Below are 25378 nucleotides of genomic sequence, written 5' to 3'. Positions count from 1 at the left end.
ATAAACAGCAGAAGTATTAAATTTACCGGAAATGGGCGCCAATATATGGGTGACGAGCACACAAAGCTTGAAGTCTGTAGGTAATTGCGTGCTTTCGTAATAAATACTGAATACTCGTCTTCCAATTTTTAAGCGTTATGCGAGTCATGTAGTCGCTTTTCCCCACTCTTCTCAACGAACTATGCGAAGCACAGTGTTTAGAATTCGTTAAAATGGGAAACATGATGCGAGTGATGGCCAATGAACGCTTATTCTGCGTAAGTTAGTTGAAGCCTTTGTAGAAAGTTACTCATTCAAGCATTCCAGAGCGTGACACATACTGCCGTTATCCCCAGTGCTTCTTAAGAGTCCTAGAACAATTGAACAAGAGACTAATTTCATGTTCGGCGGATATGGGGGGGAACGATCTGTGGCGAAACCATCACGTTCGTCACCTGATTAGAAGTGTTGCCAATAATTACTGAACCCTCGCTTTTTTTCTTCCTTTGTTCACGCGCCATAAGGCGTTTGTACTCGCTTTCTCCGACGTCCTCGGTGAACTAAACATGGCACGTTGTTTACATTTTGCGAAAATAGGTGCACTTTAGGGGTAATGTGTCGGCGAAGTTCCAAGTATGTTGTTTAATTGCGGCCTTTGGAATAAATTACGTATGCAAATGCTCGTAAACGCTCCGAGCGTATTTTATGAGTGGCGCCTAAGGGAGCGCACTCCCGTGGCATAACCACAAATGCTACCAAATCAAACTCAGCGAAATGGGACTGACTACTGTGCCAAATTCGTGTGCGAAGTTAAATGCCTTTCGATGAAATACAGCTTTTGCAAAAAAAAAATATCCTTAGTCAAGTTTTAGAAAATATCACGCGGCAGTTGTCGCATACGTTTCCCAATGTTACGAGATAATTATGCGTTACGGAAACATTATATTCAGTAGAAAGGGGGCCATCGTTAGAGCAATATCTTTAGCCTTTCTTGTTTAATTAGGATCGCCGCAAATGAATATTGATTTTTTGTTTTTCGTTTTATCTTTTCATGCATTATATGACCTCCCGGTGTCCTCCGCGAACTAAACGAGGCACCTAGCTAATGTTTTGTGAATGTAAAGACCAGGTTGTGGGTGATGTGTAGGCAAAGTTCAAGGAGGGTGGGCTGACAGCGCGTTATCAGTTCGTCTTACGAGCAGTGCGGAATTTCGTTTGTTTTCTTGGCAAAACTTAGAAAAGCTGGGTGGGCAGGAGCGGCACATCAACTCTGTCTCATTTTAAATGCGTGTGGATCAACGACAGCCCTTATAACGGGAAAAATAATCTTAATGCACTGTTGGAAAGTGTCATACAACAACTGTTTTCAGCAGTGTTTCCTAGTGTCCCGAGATGTGTTGCATTAAGTTTAAATTTCGTATAATTGGGGGCCATGTTATGTGCATTGTGTGGCGAAACTTTAGTGTTCCTCGTGTAATTAAGAAGCGTTGAAAGTAATTACTGAACCCTCGTTCTTTCTCCTTCTTATGGGTTACGCCAGGTTCGCAACTGCTGTCCCCGGCATCCTTGGCGAAGTAAACAAGCCAGTTGTTTATATTTACGTAAACTTACGGGCAGGTTGCGGGCGATGTGTAGGCGAAGTTAAAAGTAGGTGGTTTGATTGCTCCCTTTGCAATTATTTAGTTATGCAAGTGTTCCGGGCGTTATCATTGTGTTTTACGAACAGCCCAGAATTAGCCTAATTTCTCTGGGAGAATAAAGTGTGAGCCCAGCGGAGATCAGATTTATTACAAATGCGCAAACGGGGGGGGGGGGGGGGGGGAGGGCGTCCATGGCCATTGTGGTTGCGAAGTAAAACTTCTGAAGATGTATTACTGCCGTTTCAAGAATTCCTTAACGTGTACTCAGAATAGTTACCACGTGGCCAAGGTTTCAAACTAACTAGTCCTGTACAGGCAACATTTACAGTATGTGATTTATTACACACAATAGAAATTCTTATTGCACCTGCTCGAAAGAAACATCATCTCTGAAAATTGCGTTGCCATTGTGCAAGATCGCACAAATCTGCTGCAATCTTTACACTGGAAGTTAACACACAATACTATCAGGGTGTTTGGTTTCTTCCTATAGGCTTACTGTGACGCTTTGAACGAGAAAGGCATTCGGTTTTTCTACGAGGCAATCGATAATTGCTGTGTTATGAAAAACACATGAAGCAGTTAGGGGTTTTTCTAGGGAGAAGAGCATATATTTGTTTCCTCTCAAGAGAACAAATTTGGTGGCCAGTATAGTAATTGTTTTACGTATAATTGTTTTGACTGAAGTTTAGCTGACGGGCATCATTATTTCCAGAGGAAAAGGTAAGAGGACACCGGTCCGCTAGAGAGCAAGGGTGTAGCTGGCGATTGCCGAGATAGGCCGTTGTCGTGCAGTTGACCTATATAGCCCGATAATCACTAAGCGTATCGTACGCCCGCAGATCACGGACAACATGTTCTGCGCCGGTTACGACGACCAGCCTGTGGTGATGGACACGTGTGAAGGCGACAGCGGGGGCCCCTTCGTGGCGGAGCTGCAGGACGTCTGGTACCTCGTGGGCATCGTCAGCTGGTCCCACCAGGGCAAGTGCGGCGTCCCCGGCCGGTACGGGTTCTACACCAAGGTCAACAACTACAACGCCTGGATCGTAGACTCCGTCAAGTCCTCAAGAACCGGCGGCGAAACCTGAACTCTTCGGTGCTTCTCTAGGTGCGCTGACGTGGACATTGACTTGTGGGCGGGGGAAGCGAGGAGTGAGGGTAGGGTGCAGAGGAACCATGCCATCCTCACCTCCATACTGCTGGCATGCTTGGGTAGTGGAGGCAAACTGAATGCACAGACATTACTTCAATGTCCCGTGAGTACCTTTGATAGCTGTTTTTTTTTGCCTTTCGTTGAGTAGAGCGTTGCGGCTGGCCTACCAGCTATCCTTCGATAATTCAGCATTGGGCAAAAGAACAAAAGCTCTTGTTTTAAATAAGCGAGGATGGCATGTGGAAGCGTTAAAAACCTTTCGTCAGATTATTCGGGCTTGTTAGCATCCCGAGCGGTTGGTGTTGCTTACTGCCTTGAAAAGGTCAATGCAAGAATTTTATCGAGGTTGTTATCAGTTTGTAGAAAGATGTAACTTTGTCAGTGCCTGTGCTATAATGAAAGTTCGGAAACTAAACCTGAAACTGACTAAAAACGGACTAAAACTGAACAGCTTAGCGCATTAAAATGTATAAGTGTAGTAAGCGATCAATGAATAAACAATATAAATGTCATTATGGATTGCGGAATTACGTTTCTTGTCGAATGTCATCAAAAAATCGCAGGATGGATATACCGCGCGATAGAAACGGGAGAGAGGTGGGGGGGGGCGCTGCGTTATGGGTTTCGATGGGGGACGGAATGCAAAAACACCCACAAGCCAAGCATTGGGGGCACGGTAATGAATCCCAAGTGGTCGAAATTAATACAGAGTCCTCCCCTGTACAGTGCGCCTCATTATCATGTCGTAGTTTTTGGCATGTGAAACAGCAGAATTAAATTATATCTGAATGGTATTTTGCTTCCTTTAAGTACATGTCCTCATTTCTCTATCTGCATACCTGCGCCTACACTTTGCAATGCTCGCAGGCCGTGATATCATATTATTTGCAGTTGGACACTAGGACCGTATTCGCCAAGAGTCGCAGTTTTGCCCGAAAGGCGAAGCATTAAAAGCGATAGCAAGATATCACAAAAAAAATGAAGTAAAGTTCGCAATATTACCGGTCGTAGAAATTGCAGTAAACATTACCTTGCTAATCAAACAAGCCTCCCGTAGTAGAGGTGGATGCTAGACTATTTCACCAATGCTGTGGGGGAAGAAGGGGCGCCCAGAGAGCCTCGTAAATCTCTGGAGGGCTTCCTTTCGATATATATGAAACCATGATAAACAATCTAGTGCCACGTCATGGAACATCTTTTCCATTGAGGAAAAGAACGGTGGGCTTCCGGCGCCCCCAGGATTCGAATCTTGTGCATCCCGCATACGAGGCGGACGCTAAAAAAACAATATATATATATATATATATATATATATATATATATATATATATATATATATATATATATATATATATATATATATATATATTTATATATAGAACTTGAGTGGTGCTACAAGGTAAACAGAACAAGTATTTAATTTCGACAGTTTCGATCGGTGGACCGATCTTCATCAGGGTTTACAAAAAAATGGCAGTTCGGCCCTGGTAGTGAAGACACCAGACCGGGTGCCCGGTCGTTCTTACATACATCAAACCGAGAGGAACAGTTGTGACAGTGATTGATTTTCAGCGCCTTGGCAGATTTACAGCGGCCTTTGGCAGCTATGCAGGGCAAGAGGAAGGCGGAGTCACATGTATGTAGAGCAAGGAGGTCAGTGAGGGAAAAAAGAGGAAAAAGAAAGAAAACGGAAAGAAACAGAGAAAAAAAAAACACAGGAGGAGGGAGACGTAAGACGGAGAGGGAGGGGGGCGGGAAGTAGCGGCAGCTAGGTTCCCGTGCACCCGAGGCAAGGAGGGAGAAAGCGGTCGTTCCGCAGCACCAGTGCGTGGGCTGCCGTTGTAGCGGGAGAGAGGGCAAGTTCAATCGGGTGGCGGGGGGCACAATAGAGAAGGGGCCCAGAATGAAGACAGAAGAGCGGCAACTTTTAGAAAGACACACAGTGTCACAGTACACATATACAAGGCACGGCCCGTTCCGGCAACCCTGTGGTCCAGCTACGGTGCGAAAAAAAATAAAAAATATATAGTTCCAAAAAAAAAAGAATATATGCATGGGATTCGCAAAGCAGGTGCGCCCATGGGCTTAGATTTAGGGAGTCGAGTTAAATAGCCTCCTTGTGGTCCAGTTTTTGAACGTTTAACAGACAACTGACATCAAGTCAGCACGTGCGTATTTAAAGAAGGGCAATAGGTCACTCAGAATGACCACTTCAGTGGCCAGTGGCAGGGTCCAGGAAACTGAATTTATTGCTTTCCGCTCGCCCCCTTGAGGCGCATGCGGAGGGGTGGGCAAGCAGTGAATAAGCGTCTCAATTTTAGAGTACAGAGCATGTATTCGCGTTTACCACGCACTTTCACGGCTAATCCCGGAGGCACGTCAGCCGCCCCGGACTCTCATTAATTCCTTTAGTGTAGGTTCCAAATTTATGGATGAAAAAAGATTCTCTCTGCTCGCGTGCACGGGTGTGTTGGAAACCAGACTGCAAGAGCACAACGCTCACGTGTTCAAAAGAGTGATCTGGCAGCCGAACGTGCCTGGAGAAGGGTAAATTGGGGAGACTTTTCACATGTGCGCGGTGATTGTTAAACCGCAGGCGGAAAGGAGTCTCTGTTTGGCCGATATATTCCTGCTTACACACCTCGCATCGAATTTTGTACACGACGTTACTGGAATCACAGTCAAGATTTTCGGTAATTTTGTATACGAAGGGCGAGTTCGATGCTTCAGCCGTGTCTGCTGTTGTCATGTGACGGCATACCTTGCAACGAGGTTTCCCACACGGTCGACAGCCCTTGGGCGTGTTTGACTTCTGTGTCCTCGCCCTGACTAACAAATCCCTTAAATTTTTGTTTCTTCTATACACAACCCGAGGCGGCTGCTTGAAGATAGTAGCGAGTCGGATGCTCTGTTTCATGATATTAAAATGGCGGGTGAGAATGGCATTGACCCGCGGAGCACCGGTGGTGTATGTGAGGACCAAGTTTGGATCTGATTGTGTATTGGTATTGCTAACCTTTTCTCCCATTATCTGTGCTCGATCTAAACTGCGGGCGCGTTCAATGGCATCGTCTACTATTTTTGGAGGATATTTTTGGCGTATGAGAGCAGATTTCAGTTCCTCCGCGTGTCGCTCAAATTGCGCAGATTCGGAACAGATTCTTCTGTATCTGTGGGCCTGGGAGTAGGGAATGCCTGTTTTGCAGTGATGGGGGTGACTACTATAAAAATGCAAATATTGCTGACGATCTGTCGGCTTTCTGTATAGGGACGTGGAAATGCGACCGCCACTCAGTGACAGAGTGACGTCGAGGAAGGGAATACTATTTTGGGAGAAGTTGTACGTAAAGCTGATTGACGGGTGCAGAGAATTGAAATTGGAAATGAAGTCTAAGAGACTTTGTTCACTGTCGGCCCATACAAAGAAAATGTCATCCAGGAATCGCTTATAAAATATTGGTTTTACGGCCGAGTTTGCGAGGAAGGGTATTTCTAAAGATGCCATAAAGATATTTGCATAATTTGGCGCCATCTTCGTTCCCATGGCGGTTCCACTGATTTGCAAATAATGCTTGTCCTCGAACTCAAAGTGATTATATTTCAGTACTAGATTTAAAAGAGTCTCAACTGTGTCTTTATCTAATTGCCTAGGTTGGCTGGAGCCAGCGTAAGCTGAAACTGCGGAAGCTATGCCCTCGGCGTGAGGTATGTTGGTGTACAAAGATGCGACATCCATAGTGACCAAGTAACCCCCCGCCGGTACCGTCAGGTTTGATACCTCCCGAAGGAAATGGTTTGTGTCTTTAATGTACGAGGGAAATGAAGATGGGATGTCCTTAATGAGACTGTCAATAAAGCTGGATATTTTCTCAGTCACTGTTCCATTACTGGAAACGATAGGCCGACCGGGATTGTTTATTTTGTGGATTTTGGGTAGTAGGTAGAAACGGCCGGGGCCAGAGTTTCTTGGTATCAATGCTTTGAGCGTCTTATCGGTTATCTGCCCTGCCTTGCGCAGAGTGGTTAGGGCGTCCTTTATTTCGCTTTCAAATTTCTCGGTAGGATTGCTTGGGAGTTCTCTGTAAAATTTAGAGTTTCCCAGTTGACGGAAACCTTCGGTTATGTAAACATTCCGGTCAAGTACCACCACTGCACCACCTTTGTCCGCTGGCTTAATGACAATTGTCTGATCATCACGTAGAGTTCGCAGTGCCTGCTCTTCCTCTTTTGAAAGGTTACTGCGGATGGGACTATGCCTCTCATACTCTTTTATAATGTCTTTTTGAACCGCACAAATATACATGTCCAAGTATTTGTCGCGTGCCTCGCCAGGTGTCCATGATTTTTCGGAGAGTTCAGGTAGCTGATCAAGACACCCTTCTGTTGTTTTTCGATCATAAAAGTACTCGCGTAGTCGCAAATTTCTCGCGAAGTCATCCAAATCTTGAAACAATTGAAACTCGTTCATCCTTCCCGACGCCGGACAAAAAGTTAGACCTTTCGAAAGGAGATTTAGTTGCGCACTCGACAATGGGCTACTCGACAAGTTTATGACATTTGAGGCGTTGCCCACTGTCTCGTGCTTTTTTCCACTGATTACTTCAGAACAATCGGTCGCCTCGGATTCAAGGTTTTGGCTTTGAGAATCAGCTCTGCAGGCCGTTGGGATATTGTCACGCTCCCGTTTCTTTCTTTGTTGTTCTTGGATATTGACATTTTTCCTTCCCTCGTACTTTACCAGTTCCAGCGTTTCCAATTCAGTGAGCTTTGACTGACACAACAGAAGCTGCTCCTCGTTTTTAAGCTGCGATGCCCTACGCTCGCTATGTTGTGCCACCAGCCGAGTGAGCCCAAGCGAGGCCTCCCGCAGTATAGAATTCCACTGATCTCTTTCTTTTTCGTCAAAGGTGTCCATTGCCAGCTTCTGTTTTACCTGAAGACCCTTCGGTGCGACGCCCGAGGCTAAATATTCATTCATATTAGAGGCATGCATCTCAAATCGCACACGCTTGTCAATTGTCTTACGCAACGTCATGAACCCGCGGGACCAAAAAGTGCCGGATCGCGCCGTACCTGAAGTGTTGGCCAGTCAATCTCTCGGCGTTGGCGCTGCGCAGCCGACAGCCTCGGCATAGGTGGGGCGATCTCCGCGGTGTCCGCTGCCCTCCCGGCAACCGGCGCCCCTGGTCGTGCCTGAGCTCCGGGCACGTGCAGCGTGTTGGTCCGACCCTTCACAGGGGGCAGCCGGGGCATCGCCCGGATGGTATGGTGAGCCCCGCCGCGTGGGCCCGGCGTAACCATTCGAGGTGTGATCACGCCAAGATCCATGCAACCGTCCGCCGCCCCGCAGGAGCACGCACCTCAGGTGACTGGCAATGATGGCCACCCCCTCGAAGCTGGGGTGCACCCCATCAGATGCGAGTACTCTGCCTGGGGGCAGCCACTGGAACTCGTGGTCAAGGTAGATGGCGTTCCTTGTTCGCCGGCAGTGATTTCGCAGCAAGGCATTGAAGTGACATGCCTCCTTGTTGAAGCGCTCGATGTACCGTCTGTTGCGACACGCTCGGCGGCGGTTTGGTGTTCTCGGCAGCACCAAGGTGGCGAACAACTTCTTGATTTCCGGGCGCAGCTTGCGAATTGTGTCCAGCAGGGTTCTATACCGCTGGAAGACCATGCTGCCTGACTGGGAGGTGAGGTCGTTCGTACCCACATGTAGCACCAAGGTGGTCACGGAGCGTGGTACAAAGTCCAAAAGAGACAACGTGTCCTCAATCGATGCACATGACTGCGAGACGAAGGCTGGGGCGTCGTCCTCGTGTGGATCAAAGTGACCGAAAACATACTTGGTCTGTGAATCGCCGATGACGGCACAATGCGGTATATTATGCGGGAATTTCCATGAGATCTGTTTCCCTGTAGCAGGTTTAGTAGCCATGAGTAGTAGTAGTAGGCAAAGAGGGATTCTTCAGGCTACCTTTCAAACGTAAAGAACTTGAGTGGTGCTACAAGGTAAACAGAACAAGTATTTAATTTCGACAGTTTCGATCGGTGGACCGATCTTCATCAGGGTTTACAAAAAAATGGCAGTTCGGCCCTGGTAGTGAAGACACCAGACCGGGTGCCCGGTCGTTCTTACATACATCAAACCGAGAGGAACAGTTGTGACAGTGATTGATTTTCAGCGCCTTGGCAGATTTACAGCGGCCTTTGGCAGCTATGCAGGGCAAGAGGAAGGCGGAGTCACATGTATGTAGAGCAAGGAGGTCAGTGAGGGAAAAAAGAGGAAAAAGAAAGAAAACGGAAAGAAACAGAGAAAAAAAAAACACAGGAGGAGGGAGACGTAAGACGGAGAGGGAGGGGGGCGGGAAGTAGCGGCAGCTAGGTTCCCGTGCACCCGAGGCAAGGAGGGAGAAAGCGGTCGTTCCGCAGCACCAGTGCGTGGGCTGCCGTTGTAGCGGGAGAGAGGGCAAGTTCAATCGGGTGGCGGGGGGCACAATAGAGAAGGGGCCCAGAATGAAGACAGAAGAGCGGCAACTTTTAGAAAGACACACAGTGTCACAGTACACATATACAAGGCACGGCCCGTTCCGGCAACCCTGTGGTCCAGCTACGGTGCGAAAAAAAATAAAAAATATATAGTTCCAAAAAAAAAAGAATATATGCATGGGATTCGCAAAGCAGGTGCGCCCATGGGCTTAGATTTAGGGAGTCGAGTTAAATAGCCTCCTTGTGGTCCAGTTTTTGAACGTTTAACAGACAACTGACATCAAGTCAGCACGTGCGTATTTAAAGAAGGGCAATAGGTCACTCAGAATGACCACTTCAGTGGCCAGTGGCAGGGTCCAGGAAACTGAATTTATTGCTTTCCGCTCGCCCCCTTGAGGCGCATGCGGAGGGGTGGGCAAGCAGTGAATAAGCGTCTCAATTTTAGAGTACAGAGCATGTATTCGCGTTTACCACGCACTTTCACGGCTAATCCCGGAGGCACGTCAGCCGCCCCGGACTCTCATTAATTCCTTTAGTGTAGGTTCCAAATTTATGGATGAAAAAAGATTCTCTCTGCTCGCGTGCACGGGTGTGTTGGAAACCAGACTGCAAGAGCACAACGCTCACGTGTTCAAAAGAGTGATCTGGCAGCCGAACGTGCCTGGAGAAGGGTAAATTGGGGAGACTTTTCACATGTGCGCGGTGATTGTTAAACCGCAGGCGGAAAGGAGTCTCTGTTTGGCCGATATATTCCTGCTTACACACCTCGCATCGAATTTTGTACACGACGTTACTGGAATCACAGTCAAGATTTTCGGTAATTTTGTATACGAAGGGTGAGTTCGATGCTTCAGCCGTGTCTGCTGTTGTCATGTGACGGCATACCTTGCAACGAGGTTTCCCACACGGTCGACAGCCCTTGGGCGTGTTTGACTTCTGTGTCCTCGCCCTGACTAACAAATCCCTTAAATTTTTGTTTCTTCTATACACAACCCGAGGCGGCTGCTTGAAGATAGTAGCGAGTCGGATGCTCTGTTTCATGATATTAAAATGGCGGGTGAGAATGGCATTGACCCGCGGAGCACCGGTGGTGTATGTGAGGACCAAGTTTGGATCTGATTGTGTATTGGTATTGCTAACCTTTTCTCCCATTATCTGTGCTCGATCTAAACTGCGGGCGCGTTCAATGGCATCGTCTACTATTTTTGGAGGATATTTTTGGCGTATGAGAGCAGATTTCAGTTCCTCCGCGTGTCGCTCAAATTGCGCAGATTCGGAACAGATTCTTCTGTATCTGTGGGCCTGGGAGTAGGGAATGCCTGTTTTGCAGTGATGGGGGTGACTACTACAAAAATGCAAATATTGCTGACGATCTGTCGGCTTTCTGTATAGGGACGTGGAAATGCGACCGCCACTCAGTGACAGAGTGACGTCGAGGAAGGGAATACTATTTTGGGAGAAGTTGTACGTAAAGCTGATTGACGGGTGCAGAGAATTGAAATTGGAAATGAAGTCTAAGAGACTTTGTTCACTGTCGGCCCATACAAAGAAAATGTCATCCAGGAATCGCTTATAAAATATTGGTTTTACGGCCGAGTTTGCGAGGAAGGGTATTTCTAAAGATGCCATAAAGATATTTGCATAATTTGGCGCCATCTTCGTTCCCATGGCGGTTCCACTGATTTGCAAATAATGCTTGTCCTCGAACTCAAAGTGATTATATTTCAGTACTAGATTTAAAAGAGTCTCAACTGTGTCTTTATCTAATTGCCTAGGTTGGCTGGAGCCAGCGTAAGCTGAAACTGCGGAAGCTATGCCCTCGGCGTGAGGTATGTTGGTGTACAAAGATGCGACATCCATAGTGACCAAGTAACCCCCCGCCGGTACCGTCAGGTTTGATACCTCCCGAAGGAAATGGTTTGTGTCTTTAATGTACGAGGGAAATGAAGATGGGATGTCCTTAATGAGACTGTCAATATATGAGACTGTCAATATATATGAATGAGACTGTCAATATATATATATATATATATATTTATATATATATATATATGAAGGAAAAGAAGGGATTTCTTCTTTTTCCCCCGTACCTCGCCGCGGTGCACATTTCGCCGCAGTACACTACAAAATTCAGTACGAACCAACCAGTCTAAATAGAAGCACTCCTTGAGCGAATGTGGTCCTCTAGCCCGCCCGTGGCTGGCTAGACAAAGGCACCCGCCAAACAAGAGCGCATGTAAACATGAACCGATCTCAGCCGCTGACCGCGCGCACTCGCTGTGACAACCCTTTCGTGATTAGGAGTGCTGACTTGAGAGAGCACGTGGCGTAGCCTGCCGCAGGTGACATTACGACGGACGGACCGCGCATGCGCTCAGCCGCGCGGAGAGCCATGCGCAGCCAGCGGCGGGAAGTACTTTTTTGCAGGCTCGTTGGTTGACAACTGATTTCCTAGTGTACTGTGCGAAATGGGCACCGAATAGTACGGAGAAAAACAGGTGACACACTGGCTTTCTTTCTTTTTTTTTTTAGAGCGTCCGCAAAGGTCGATCCAAATAGGTCGCGAAGCTTCGGGCGAAAAGCGGTTCAGTACAGATTGTCACCGACATCAGCAAGGGGGGTTATGGGAGTAGCGATTGAAGCGCGACTATGTTTGGTGGGAACAAATATTGGGAAAGAAAAAAAGCGTTTTTTAATTCAAGCGAGACAGTTAGATTCATTCAACGAAAATAAGGTTCCTGGTCAATTTCATATATTCGTGACGAGTTAAGAAAATACTAGTTTATTCAAGTTTATTATTATTATTAATAAATGCATTTATTTTCGCCGCCCACCGTTACAGGGGGCGTTGACGCCACTATCACTCGCAATGCAATGCACGTCTTGAAATGGGCAGAAAGGCGCAGTGGTAAAGTTCACCTGTTGAAATACGCCCCCCCTCACAGTTTGTGCTTTCTTGCTTGTCGAAGTTTGTCTGAATTTGGTGACGCGGGTAGCTTCATCGCTTCTTAACCTGTTCAGTCAAAAGTAGTGAGTTACGACCGCCAGATAATTGTGTAGTTGTTCTCGTTCGACTGCGCCGGCCGACGAGCTTGGCGTCCGACTATAGGATCAGCAATCTACACCTAAAACTTTCGTCGGCCGCCAAAGAAAGTATGTTCTGTGCAGGGGTGCGATTTCGACAACCGTACGGCTGACTTCTCCTGCATCGCTTTCCGCGCTGAAAGCTCGAAACGCCCGTCAAGTCGAATGGCGGGGCACTTGAATATATAGCTCCAAAAGCAGGCCAACAAGACAAATTTCGCGCCTTCGAAAACGTAATGACGTCACTTCTGCTTTTACCGGACATGGCGTCACATTATTTTTTTTTTCCGCCGGAAGTGTTCCCACCCCATACAGATGGCGCTAAGCCCCATGAACCGCCGATCGACCGCCATGCTTTGAACGTATGGGCTCCTATGGAAGCTTCGCTACCAGGTATATGTACCTTGCGTCCGCCCCGTATGCGGGATGCGCAGGGTTCGAATCCTGGTGTCCCAGAAGGCCACCCGTTATTTCTAATGGGGGAGACGTACCAGGACCTGGCGCTAGGTTGTTTAGGATGGGTTAGCATATGTATCTCGAAAGGGGGCCCGGCAGATATTTACGAGGGCCCCCGGGCGCCCCTTCTCCCACCCCAGCATAGGTAAAATAGTCGAGCGTCCACCTCTGCTGTGTGCCAAGCGGTGAAGCAGGTTCGCGCGCGCTCCAGTTCAGGTGCCCGGCGACTACGGGAGTTACAGATGCTTGGAAACGACACCCACCTATTGGGGAAGTTGGTGACGAGGACCGCCACAGCCTGGCTTTTCAGCGTTTAGTTGTGCCCACACGGTTCGATGGTACTGGCATGTCGCGGGCTTCTTTCCCAGGTTGATTGAACCCTAAATAAAGCAGAGCGTCGGGCCAGGGAACACCTGTGCCTATTTGGATAACCGGTGGGCCACCGGCTTCCACGTGAGACAGACGCTTCCACAGCCGAGACAGACGCTGAACGACAAGGACGTAGCTGCGGTGAGAGTAAATAGCGCGCTAGTTCTTCTCGCGTCTCTTTATTTTTTTTTTCCTCCGCGCCTTGCGGTGTACATTTCGCAGCCGCACACCTTGCGCGCGTCAGATCACGTGGCCTCCAACGTTGGGTGCGTGGGACGACAGCTCGCAACAAACCGCCATCCTTCTCCGGGCACACTCGCACGCTTGCCCTCACAGCCGCAGCATGCGGCGGGCGGCTCACTCATTAGTATCACATTTCCGCTTTATACGCAGCATCACAGCGACGGCGATAACGAAAATTCATCTGGAGTCTCCACAATATTGCTATCTAAGAATTATTTCCCCTACCAGTTATCGTAGGGCTAGGCCTATGGCGATAATGACAGACAGTATTTGCGAAGGCAACCTGCGAGTAGCAGACAGAACATAAGAAGGGAATGCTTTGCAAGCCCTATAGCCTTTGTTTCTTGAATGTATGTAGGGTAGCGCCATAACTGACATGGAGCACAAGAAGGCCACAATACGACGGACAAAACCGCAGACTTTGAACTGACACTACAACGGGAATAAAACAAAAAGAGTAAAAGAAAAGAATAAACGCGATTAGTCTAGCGTGCACTGCGATATTCCCGAATCGAAAAGCAAAAAAAGTAAGAGAACGCATGTTGTCGTCATAGCCACATATATATAATAGAGCTTATTCACAATCCAAAATGTTTATTGATGGCTGGCTCAGATATTTAGGCTGACATTTAGACTGACGTTTTATTACATAGAAAGGGTCCACAATTTCTCTCGCATTCTTGTTCTCGGTGGTGAAACAGCACCTGTGCTTTATCAAATTACGGTCGGCCCGTACAATCCTGACAGTACGTTGCCAGCGTTGACAGAAACAAAGAAAAATATCAGTGCTTTGGTTGTCAACTTGTGTCATCTTGTGTTGCGCGTCAGTTACAGCGCTAAGCTCGGAATATGAACCTGTAGCAACTCGCTACAATTTACTAGTTTACTATTACAACTACTACTAGTTTACTAGTTTCTTAGTAATTTAAGTTTGCTATTCTCCGTAACGTAACGGCAAAGATAAAAGTTTGAAACTGTTAACGGTCGCCGAATTGCACAGCTTTGCTAACAACATTCGAAATATTTCCATAACCTGTTGCTGTGTTTCGGAGTGTGCTCATGCCTGGAGGGCGGCAATACTTGACGCAGTTATTGACCTCATATTCAAACGATCTTGGTGTATATCGATACACAAATGCCACGAAATGGTGGGATGCACAAAAAAAAAGAAAGATTGCACAAACTTGTGCGTGAGTTCTGGCATTAGCGTAACGGCATTTATATTTGTAACCAACCTAGGTTCACAGACACAGTGAAAACAGGTGGAGCGTTTACAAAATACAAAGCGTTTTACTGACACGCCCGAGACGATGAAAGCATTCCCTTTGGATTAAATATCACAGCTCTGAGAATCCGACTATATTCGGAAAAATGTCAGCCCGATATCAGGAATGGTACTTCGAGGCGTAAGAAAAATAAGGTCAATTTTTATTTGGCCTCAGCTTCGCTACTTTTTTGTGCCGTGTTCATATCCGACCACACGAGCGTTCGTCAAACCTTCGATGAAATTCGTCCTTCCAGGAACGCATTTTCGCTTTAACAGCGTAATCTCAATTGTAAATGACCTGTGCGATAATTTGTCAGACTGGAGAACGTTCTGGCTATAGTGAAGAACCGCGGGCCACGTAGCACATAGCAAGACCGTTCTGGTTGCAAGGTTTGTCTGGAAAAGAGCCATTTTAAGCAGGCCCACAAATACGACACCCTTTCTTTAATGTTTCTACGGTAGCGGGAAATGTTTAACAACCAAACGTTCAAAGATAATCTGCACTAAAATAGGCTTTGTCTATCCTGTGACGTATAGACTTCTTGTCACGTGACGTGTGTGAATTATCTACAGTGTAACTCGTCTTTATCGACTTAGCTCCTCCTTGCGTAAAATTATTTCAGACAAATTTAAAATGCCTGATTGTGGAGGCTGGTGTTCCAGTCTTGACGCGCATTTTCCTGCTATGTGGCGGGAGCGTGAAACTAACGTGCGCAATGTGACTCGATGGAATGAATGATTCGTTATTGCCGACTAGCGCATTAATGCACAAAAGGGGCGGACCACTCAAGGAACACTTCACCTCTTGTCTAGCCCCACATCTTTCCTTTCATGTGTGATAATTAAGTGCTATTTGGCGATAATACAGATTACATGGCTCGTGCGACGGCTAACAGTGCGCGCACAAAGAGGGAAACGTGCAGTAGAACTCGGATAATGTCTTTGATCTGTTACATGGTTTTCACGAAGTTATATAAAACAATACACAGCAAGGTAAGGCACAGTCATCGGATAGCACTGAAACAACATGCACACTTTCCTTATCGCCAACGTGATAGCATTGTCTCGGCTATCGTGCAAGCCTTCTCTGGACAGTACTAGCTCCTTAAAAAAAAAGCACTTGCGTTTCTTCCTGTTTTGCGGCTCACATGTGCCAAGTCTTCTATATTTAACTTATCTCTCGTTATAGGCACATGTTTTCCTACATAGACTTCTGGATTTTTTCGTACGCCCGTGCATATTACAGAAAAAAAGAAAGCCACCCGCAGAATATGCTGAAATGCAGTAAACTGCACCGAGGGTCGTACCAGCGACCACGGCTTTGGATGGTCCAATGCATTGTCCATGGCATCATTGCGGTGCCAGACGTGTGGTAAAATCATGTCTCGTGCACACACACATACACACACACGCACACGCACGCATACTGCTCGACTCTCACGCGTCCCCTGATGTTGTTTTCACCGCATGGCTGCCGTCTTCAGTAATCCGGCTTCACAGCTTGGCTTCACGGGGCCAGTCGGTGTGGTTGCATAGTAGTACGAGATGGCGCGAGTGTTGCGTTGTCACGCCACCTAACGGTGGGGTTACTTGGGCGAAAAAGAGAAAAAGCTGTTCCTCTTTGGCGCGGGCTCGGCAAGCGGCGTGGACGTTCCGCGCATCCGCCGGTCCATGCTTCTGCAAGACCGTCTTGCGAGGCCTAGGAGCAGGACCGCGGCATAGACGAACACGATCGTTCGAATCCGCCACCGTTCACAAGAACGTACACGCGAACGACCACGCGTTGGTGTCCAGCATGGTATCCAGTCGTGGTGAGTCGTACTTCGTAGATTTGTCGCGCACCTGTCGGCATGTTCTGTGGATAGCAATTCGGCCAGCAGGCATTAGCGTATGAAAGGTGCAATAAATGCCCTTGTGATTTTTTGCACTACTGTGTTGTCGTTCCTTTGTCCCAAGAGCACGAGTGAGACCCCGCAACACGCACACACATACACGCACACACACACGAAAATGTCTACTCTCACACACGTTGCGTTCGTACTAGTTCTCGCTGAAGTCTCTCGTATATTCATCGTTCGTTCAGACGCAACCACTGCTCTGGCGGAATGTCCACAGTACGCGCAACAACGAACTTTGCGTGCCAGGCGCTCGAGAGTCTCCGGCTTCAATTGACTCTCGCTTCTTAAAACGTCCTCTTAACTCTCATCTTGAGCGCCACATAGGTGGCCGCGTTGAGGAGCACCACAAACACGATGAGTGCGCCGGCGCACACTTCTACGCTGACTACGTTGAGGCCCAAGAAGCTGACGAAATCGGAGGGCTCCGTGAACAGGCACGGCACGGCACCTTCCTTCTGCTCGTCGCACTCCAGTTCGGGCCTGTCGAATCCGTACACGCTGAGAATGCATCCTTCGTACGCGTACCGCACGAATGACACGTAGGATATCCAGTGCAGGTAGCTGGGCATTGCCTTCAGCGTGACCACAAACCCGCTGAACAGAAGCATCGGAATAGCCACGGCGGGCGCCAGGAATACGGCGACCTGAAAAAAATCGGCGCAGCACACCAGGTAAGCATATCGGCATCAGCACTTGAACACTGAAAGAACAGTAAGGTACAAGGGCGTTAAAGTAGCTTCACAGGTAGAGAAATGGACAAGCACGGGAAGGGTAGCATGCAGTCGCTCATCCACTAAGATTTGGGGCCTAGAATTTCCGGTGGCTATCGAGCTTTTATCAACGAACAGCTATATAAAGAAAAATGTTAAAGGGCATCCGCTGGCTACATAATCACTCATGTTCAACGTAGCTTCCTCTTATGCTTCTAATTTTTCCCATAACGAATCTCATTGGCATTCTTACAGACTGGTTTACTCAAGCTTTCGCACTTGTAAATAATTTTAAGAGCTGCCCACGGAGTATACTGCAACACGAAGCAACCGTGCACTGTTTTACGATCAGCACTTTGAAGTAGGTAGACGTCATACTAACAACTGGTAGAAATAAGCCCCTCCTCGCAACCCCACCTCTCCCGCACTGATGAAGAAAAAAAAATACACCCGGCACACTGTATCACGCAGCTTAAATCACATGTGTTCCACCAGTTCAAGCACACACATTACTGGTAGGCAAGTCTTTTCTTTTTTCAATGTGCAGCCAGTAGAGGTGTGTCAGGTGCTTCACGCAAGCGCTCGCTCTGCGTTCTCATTACTGCGAATTCAGTTCACTGTGTCGGCCGTAGAGGTGCTGGCGTGGCCTGTACCTGTACGCTTGCGAAGGCACCGATGAGCGTGCCGAGGGAATGGGCGACCAGGGTCAGCAGGATGGAGAGAAATAAGAACATCACGAAGCGGTTCATCTCTGGCGGCTGTGATGTCATCCAATAGACGATGGCCACGAATAATGTAGGGTAGGCGACCTGCGCAAGCCATGAGACCTAAGCGTTTTAATGCTATCCTCGAAACATTAACTGAGTACCTGCGAAGTCACCAATTATGCCATGCCGCCTGCTAAAGCTGCTAGAAACCGGAACAATTCTTTGGAACGAAACATAAACTTGTTTCTTGTGCAAACTGGACAGTTTAAGCTACTTCTGTCTGTTAGTAAGCTGGCGAGTAAGGTATATTTATTTAGTTCCTGTGGACAAGCCTAGCAACTTTTCATTTTGACGCCTATTCTTATCACTAGAGAACTAGCAAGACAGAGGCTTCATGGATGGAGGTTGCATACAATCAAATTATGTGTAGTCCAGTTGCAGCGGTTCCCCTGTTTGTTCAAATGGCAGCCATTTGGCCTATACCGTTAAACAGCATATTTATGATTCATCATTTATATGTAATTTAATAAATGACGTTAACAGCAGATTAGGCGATAGCAGATACGGTATGCCCGCTTAGAATTCGAGTCGGTGGTGTTTTTCCTATCACCTCTCACTCCGGACAAAAAGTGAGAGCAGTCGGCGTCACATGAATGGCACGAGAACAAACACTCAAAGACAAAAAAAGAACACACCCACACACACAACTACTTAAGAACTTCGCGGTTGTAAGCAGATATCGAGAAGGCTCTGCTTCTGTCTTTTACATAATCAATTAACCGATCTCATGGTCAAGTTTCACGACGCTGCCACTGCCACTAAGGGTGCTGATAGTGGCTGTGCTAAGTTAACTAAATGACAAATATGATTGCGATTGCATTACGTTGTGCGAAGCTCTTGTTCACTATGATACAATTTAGTTCATCAGCTTTAAGGAATGGGCTTGCTAAGGAGCAAAACACTGCATTACAGGCGAGGGGTTTAGACAATCATGCACGCATGTAAACTTGCCGCACCTCCGTTCCCTTCAATTGAGAAACGCTCTTAAAGGGCCCCTCACCAGGGCCCGTAGCGAATTTCGGTTATACGCTGGACGTTGTTACGTGTCCTCTAGGAAACTTTCTGCAGCAAAAAATTTTGGAAATCGGGTCATCGATAGTTGAGACAGAAATATTTCAGTGCCGCGAACCCATGATTTCAACAGGCGAGCTCCACTGACAAGCGAGACACTCTCCCCACTCGCCCCGTCTCGCCTCCACTAGCGAGATTCCTTCCCTGCGTTCTCCCATACTGGAGCTCGAGGATCGCGTGACGCATACGTCACGGGCCCCGCCTTCATTTTTCTCTTCTCGCTTTTTTTTTTTTTGCGGCGCTGCGCACTTTCGCTGACGGCGTTGCGCGCGAGCTGTTGTGATTGTGTCGTTTCGCGCAGCGCACGATTTTGCGCGCTGGGCACGAGGACACCTGACTAGCGGTATAAATCAGTGCTACACGAATGCTGAGGCAGAGACAGGCGCATCATAGGGCACGGTCGTGCGCTGGAACATTGTGGAAAATTACATAGTTTCGGTGTCTGCGCGCGCGACTGCATGACGTGAGAGCTAGCAGACGAAACAGAAGTACAACTCTCTTGCTGAGGTGCAAAGTAAAAAAAAAAACACGCAGACATTCGGTTCGTGTGTTTTATTATTTCTCTAAGGGTGTATTGGTTTGTTCAAGCAAGAGATCACACAGATAACAGATGTTGCCTTGAATAATTCTCGAAGTCACGTGACACCACGAGCGACGTCACAGTTCAAACACGTGTACGTAGGCGCGCTAGCACGGGTACGTCAGCGTCCGGCTTGGAGCGCGGTCGCCGCGAGGGAAAGGGAAAACAGCGTTCGGAATGAATTTTCAGACATTCCCGCGGCGCGTAGCGATGTAATTCGCAAACACGATCGTTAGCGCGCATTGGCTGCTCTGCGCTTGTCAGCTCAAGGTGGCCAGACCTGGTGAGGGGCCCTTTAAGTAGTCCGCTGCAGTAGAACCCACAATGCAGGGACCTTCGTATTCACCTCGGATTGTCTTGATTCTTAGAGCACAGGAGAGAGAGAAAAGGATGCGTAGAAAGGCAGGGAGGTTAACCAGAGGCAGTTCCGGCTGGCTACCCTGCATGGGGGAAGGGTGAAGGGGGATATAAAGAGAAAGACAGCGGAAGAGGCAGATAGAGAGAAATAGAGATGAGCACGCACATACCTTGTACACTACAGAGCGCTATGGGGCGGCGTTCTTAAAGTCTATCGTGAAGCCCCGTAGACCGCAGGAACCTTAATAACGCGAGTAAGGCCTTCAGCGCGGATGTTCTGTGGGAGTACTGACCTAAAGCTTTGAGTTATGATAGTGGACGATTGTCCAACTGGTCCAATACTGTGCACACACTTGTCTCTGGGCACTATATCGCGGGCAGACAGATGATATGTGCAAGCGTCTCATCGCTGTTGCATGAGGCACGCGTGGGCCTGTTGGCCATTCCAATAAGGAAAGTATATGAGTTCGTAAATGCAACGCCTAGCCACAGATGGCGTCAAGACAAGGTCAGTACAGGCGCATATGCATTGTAAGACTAATGAGATTGGTATACCTATCCACTTGTACATGTCGTCATTCTTTTTTTCATGGCGGACAAAAAAAAATTCTGACAATTTTCACATAGGCTACGAGGAAACTCTACAGCAGAGGAACAGTGTGCACCAATAATTATGCAGCGCACCACGAGGCCTTTGAATCCTGACCAAAGAGCAGCACAGCACTGCGGGCTCAGCTGAAGGCTTTGCAGGCGCTGATGTGAGTTTAAATGCTTGCGGTGAGAAAGAAAAAGCACGATAAAGCAAACGCATACAGCTCCTCTAGAGCATCTTGCCTATATGAGCTTACAAACAACATTTAAGAGGTCTGAGGACAACACAAGAGGGAACACATAAATCACCGTCGTTATACAAAGTAAAAACGCATTAGAGGAGTAGTGCAGTTTGGTAGTGAAGAATAGCCACGAATTTGTGCGCTGCTCAAAAGGCACAGTACAGAACGGAGTAAAACAGCTCGATGACGCTTCGCGTTTCTAGTTCTCCTTCGTATGAAGTAATTTATTGCGGAGGGGCCTGAACAGCAATGAATAGGCGCAGAGGACGAGACAGTAAAATTCAAACACACACGAACAGTACGAGCGCTAACAGAAACCGAAAAGGTCTGAATGCGTTGACGATCTGTGTTTTATTTACGATATCGTGTTAAGCTTATTATTTGCGTTGGTTTGGAAAGCTACTTGCCTGAAGCTTTTGTATGAGACCTTTTGTGTGTTATACTTCAAATCGCGCAAAGCTATATTTGTGACAGCAAGTTGTAGTCAGTGCTTGCACTGTGTTGGGAAGTGTCTCGTTTGAAGCTCTGTTGGGATGGATGATATACTTCTGTTATAACGTTCTGTTGAATCGCATTCAAAGCGCAGAAGGTACTTTCTCATAGTAATGATAAAGATACAATTCAAGGAACATAGATAAAGAAAAAAAGTTGGACCTGGAAAGGTAGTTCTACGATGCTCTTGGACAGGTAGTAGGCCTTCAGCGTGTACCACGAGTTGTTCCGCTCTCGAGTGAACACGGCAGCTTCCAGAGGGTCTGCATGTGAAATATGGTTGCAAGAAATACCCTAAACTATTTTACACCCAATACAGTGCAACGCAGTGAGACAATAGTAACTGTATTAATCATAAGTGTGGTTCTCTGCTTGAATAGGACAATATAGAGAAATATTTAAGTTCAACTGTATTAGTCAGTTGGCCTTCAGGTATTCCAAAGCAGCCGCTGTTACCGTGAATATAAGCTTCGCTAGCCAGAAAAGAGACTAGCAGAAAAGGCAGGTAGCTACGCTGCTCTGGAGTTTTATACACCAATTCGCTGTGACGTCATCACTGTTGAGAGCATCGGCTCGGATCTAGTTAACTGTAAGTGGGTAAAGAAAATGAATATTGCGTTCGTTCTAAGGAAGCTTAAGTCTCAACCCGGCAAGTTTACAGAACCTTACCGCCCAAATACAAGAATATACACTTAAACCTGTAAAGTTACGCTCACGCACCGGCGCGACGGATTAAGGATGGCGTCCTGCAATATCATGGAAACTACAAACGCCCGCTATTCTAAATATGGCTGAAGTGCGAAGTTAACGTAACAAAGTCCAAAGACCTGCCCCGCCTTTCACGTCACACTAAATTAAGACAACTTTCTCGTATTTCTTTCTTTCCACAGAGAATAATTCGTACAAAACAACCGAATGGTAATGAATGAATATTAATTAGTGTGGTAGTTAATTGATTACTAATTAGTTTGCTGAACAATCCACAACTGAAAACTTCCTGCAGCGTATGAACATGCTCTTATGGGCTCAGTGTTAAGTTTCCAGAGCTTAAATCAGAATTTCGAGGTGTCAAATTCATCTTTGCAGGAATGACTCGTTGGGCTTTGTTGTGTTAATATCAAGGAAAAAAAAAAGAAGTCACAGCGGCAGATGTCCGAAATTACGCATGCTCAACTTGCAGGAGTTCGTCCAAATTAACGTTATTTTTTTTATTTTTAGCTCTCGCCGACTCACAGCTGAGAACGACAGGCATCATGCCGGTGAAAGTGAGGAAGATGATGCTGAAGAAGACCAGCGTGGCGTTGTTGAAGAAGCTGTCCGCCCGGCCACCAATGTCGTAATACAGGAGGCCCATGCACACGCCCACCAGCAGGTGTGTGGCCAGCCGAAGGTGGAACACCATCTGAAACGGGGAGGTGACACGATCTCTCGCATTACAGCTGAAGAGAGTGTGAAGGGTAGTACCGAATTTGGGGCACGTGACACACTGAAAGAATGCGCCGACCCTCACTGATAACACGACATAGCCCCATGAAAGATTTCTTTCGCCATCAGCCTAATGTTTAACATTCGCTTGTTTTCAGTAGCGTATGTTCTTGCTCGTATAATTTCTTGAGGGTAACCTAACGTACCTGCCAAAGTATCCTCCAGCGGATACTTTATGCACTAAGAGTTGCGAGGAAACGTTTGATACCAAAGTTGCTATGAAAAAAAAAACGCTTTCTTTGAACGCTACGTTTGCAGGCTGAAATAATTTGGGGAAGCCTATGTGTGGGGGTGTTGGAGCAATGCAGTGGAGTAAAAGAATCCCGCGCTGTGGGGTCCTGCGGCGAGAAACTTACTTGTCTTGCCGATGCCGTGGTCTCGAAATTTTTTCTCGCCACTGTACATATACGTTGAAGGATAAGTACCAAGAAATCTGTTGTATGCATTATACACTATATCAGGTGCTTTTTTTAATAATTTAATTAATATTTGGGGTTTTACGTGCCAAAACCACTTTCTGATTATGAGGCACGCCGTAGTGGAGGACTCCGGAAATTTTGACCACCTGGGGTTCTTTAACGTGCACCTAAATCTAAGCACACGGGTGTTTTCGCATTTCCCCCCCATCGAAATGCGGCCGCCGTGGCCGGGATTCGATCCCGCGACCTCGTGCTCAGCAGCCCAACACCATAGCCACTGAGCAACCACGGCGGGTTTTTTTTTAGACTATATACATTAAAGACAGACATTTGTGGTGAATGACATAATCCTTGAACTAGCTCAAAGAGGCGGGTATTATTTGCACAACAAATCAATGTATATGACTGACTAATCAAATTTAACTTAATACTTTAGTGCACATATTGCAATCTACTAATTGTCGAAAGTGTGATTTCAAGGCACATCCACTTGCAACGTACTCTCAAGATGGCACCGCTTTCGAGATGCGCCGTAGCAAAATTGTAGCAAAACGTAGCGTGGGTCGACATTTTTTAAACAAAACAGAGTAATATGTATTGGTGCATAAAAATAATTCGAAAGTCAATGTATTTTGTAGCCCACTTCAGGAATGAATATCTCAAAACTAAAGCCATCTTGAGATTTACTTCTAAGTGAATACGTCTTGCGAACTCACCAGCTAAAATTCATTAATATGTCATCACATATTGCAATTAAAATTATTGAAATTTTGTTATTTAGTCGAATATTCATTTCGATTCTTGGGGCAAGTGAAGTCAGCCTTTTTGGAGCAAACCTGCTCAAGGCCTAGAATTGCACAATCGGCCACAAGCGATGTTTGAACAGTTGCATTACATTCTAAAAAAGGAAATGGCAGTTTCCTAGTTTACGAGACAGCTCTTAGATTACCTGTCAGACGTACGCCAACGACCACATACCCCCGCCAGACGAGCACATTTAGTTGCAGTTTTAGAGAGTGCACTTCGCCGCCAGTGACATTCGCGGGCTGTCACACCGAGAACGTTTAGTGACACTCGCTTAGCGATGCTCGAATGCGTTCCTCGGACTAACTGAGGTGCGTTGTCAGTGTTTCAAAATTAGATAAAAAATTTCGCAACGCAGTATGAACACATATTGTAAACTTACTTTTGTTTTTGCGAGTTCAAATGTTACAAGCACCCTCGAGCCATCCGCAATGAAAATTGTAATTCTTTCTCTGCTCGCCTTGGATACAGTGCGGCCTTGTCTGGGTCATGGCCTTTGGTCACGTTAATGTGGTCGTATCAAATTAATTTGTCTGCAATAATAGTTATTCTCAATAACCTTATTAACTATAACGCAGCGTTATTTTTTGGAAGCGTTTCCTAAAGTAACAAATATGTACCGTGCCCATTAATTTACCCATCTTCATGGCCATCAATTTCAAATGACACTTTCCTTTCCTGGGGTACTATTCTGGACATCGTCAAATTCCGTCATATCGTTACGTTCACTTACGGTAGCGAGTTAAGCCAATCAGAGACGTCGTAGCAGCCCTCCGGGCCAAGCCGAGCTGGAAAGATGGCGAATTCGACAATATTCCACAATTTGACCATGCAGTAGCACACCCCGTGCAGCAACGTGCCACCAAAGTGATGCTTGATGTGCTAAAGTGCCCTCGCTCACAGTGCCATTAAAATTGCCCGGTGACTGGCGTATTGCTCTTATTGTTGTTGCTTTTAATAAATTCAAATTAAATTCACATCTTTCTTTCCCCGCTCACCGGATTTCTGATGAGTGATAAGTAGCAACGCTTCAGAAGAACGTTCATCTGTACAGAGCACGAGGAAATGGTCACGAGTCCGTGGTCCTCCTGCAACAAAGAGATGCAGTGCAGCCGAAACTGTTTTACTTCATGCCGCAAGGTGGCGGCAGCTGCTTGAAAACGTAACTGACCACTTTTACGAGCCCCATACAAACAAGGCTTTGCAGGTGAAAAAAAAATGAGTGCTGTTCTGAGGACGGCGAGGTATTGTGGTGAATTAAAAGCGCACATGATCTTTGTCG

The 25378-nt window shown here is 46.9% G+C and overlaps 2 protein-coding genes across 10 annotated transcripts in view; one reads left to right on the top strand and one right to left on the bottom strand.

The window, feature by feature from the left end:
* LOC142587861 (uncharacterized) overlaps positions 1–22689 on the top strand; it is a 58146-nt gene extending 35457 nt beyond the window's left edge. For 3 of the 4 annotated variants that reach the window (XM_075699181.1, XM_075699180.1, XM_075699178.1), the window contains one exon: positions 2462–3290. In XM_075699181.1, the coding sequence (XP_075555296.1) occupies positions 2462–2710 (249 nt within the window). In that variant the 3' untranslated portion in view covers positions 2711–3290. Of the gene's footprint in view, positions 1–2461; positions 3291–22606 lie in introns of those variants that run through there. The other variant, XM_075699179.1, reaches the window with a different exon arrangement.
* Positions 14496–25378, bottom strand: part of LOC142587860 (ATP-binding cassette subfamily G member 4-like) — an 87084-nt gene continuing 76201 nt past the window's right edge. For 4 of the 6 annotated variants that reach the window (XM_075699173.1, XM_075699172.1, XM_075699171.1 and 1 more), the window contains exons 10-15: positions 25095–25184; positions 22622–22790; positions 21551–21651; positions 20053–20146; positions 17942–18097; positions 14496–17222 (exon numbers count right to left, since the gene is read on the bottom strand). In XM_075699173.1, the coding sequence (XP_075555288.1) occupies positions 16876–17222; positions 17942–18097; positions 20053–20146; positions 21551–21651; positions 22622–22790; positions 25095–25184 (957 nt within the window). In that variant the 3' untranslated portion in view covers positions 14496–16875. The remainder of the gene's footprint in view (positions 17223–17941; positions 18098–20052; positions 20147–21550; positions 21652–22621; positions 22791–25094; positions 25185–25378) is intronic. The other 2 variants (XM_075699176.1, XM_075699177.1) reach the window with 2 other exon arrangements.

Source organism: Dermacentor variabilis, chromosome 7 (assembly GCF_050947875.1).
Source record: "Dermacentor variabilis isolate Ectoservices chromosome 7, ASM5094787v1, whole genome shotgun sequence".
Classification (NCBI taxonomy): domain Eukaryota; kingdom Metazoa; phylum Arthropoda; class Arachnida; order Ixodida; family Ixodidae; genus Dermacentor; species Dermacentor variabilis.
Note: the sequence above shows the minus strand (reverse complement) of the source record. Positions and strands in the feature narration are given on the sequence as shown.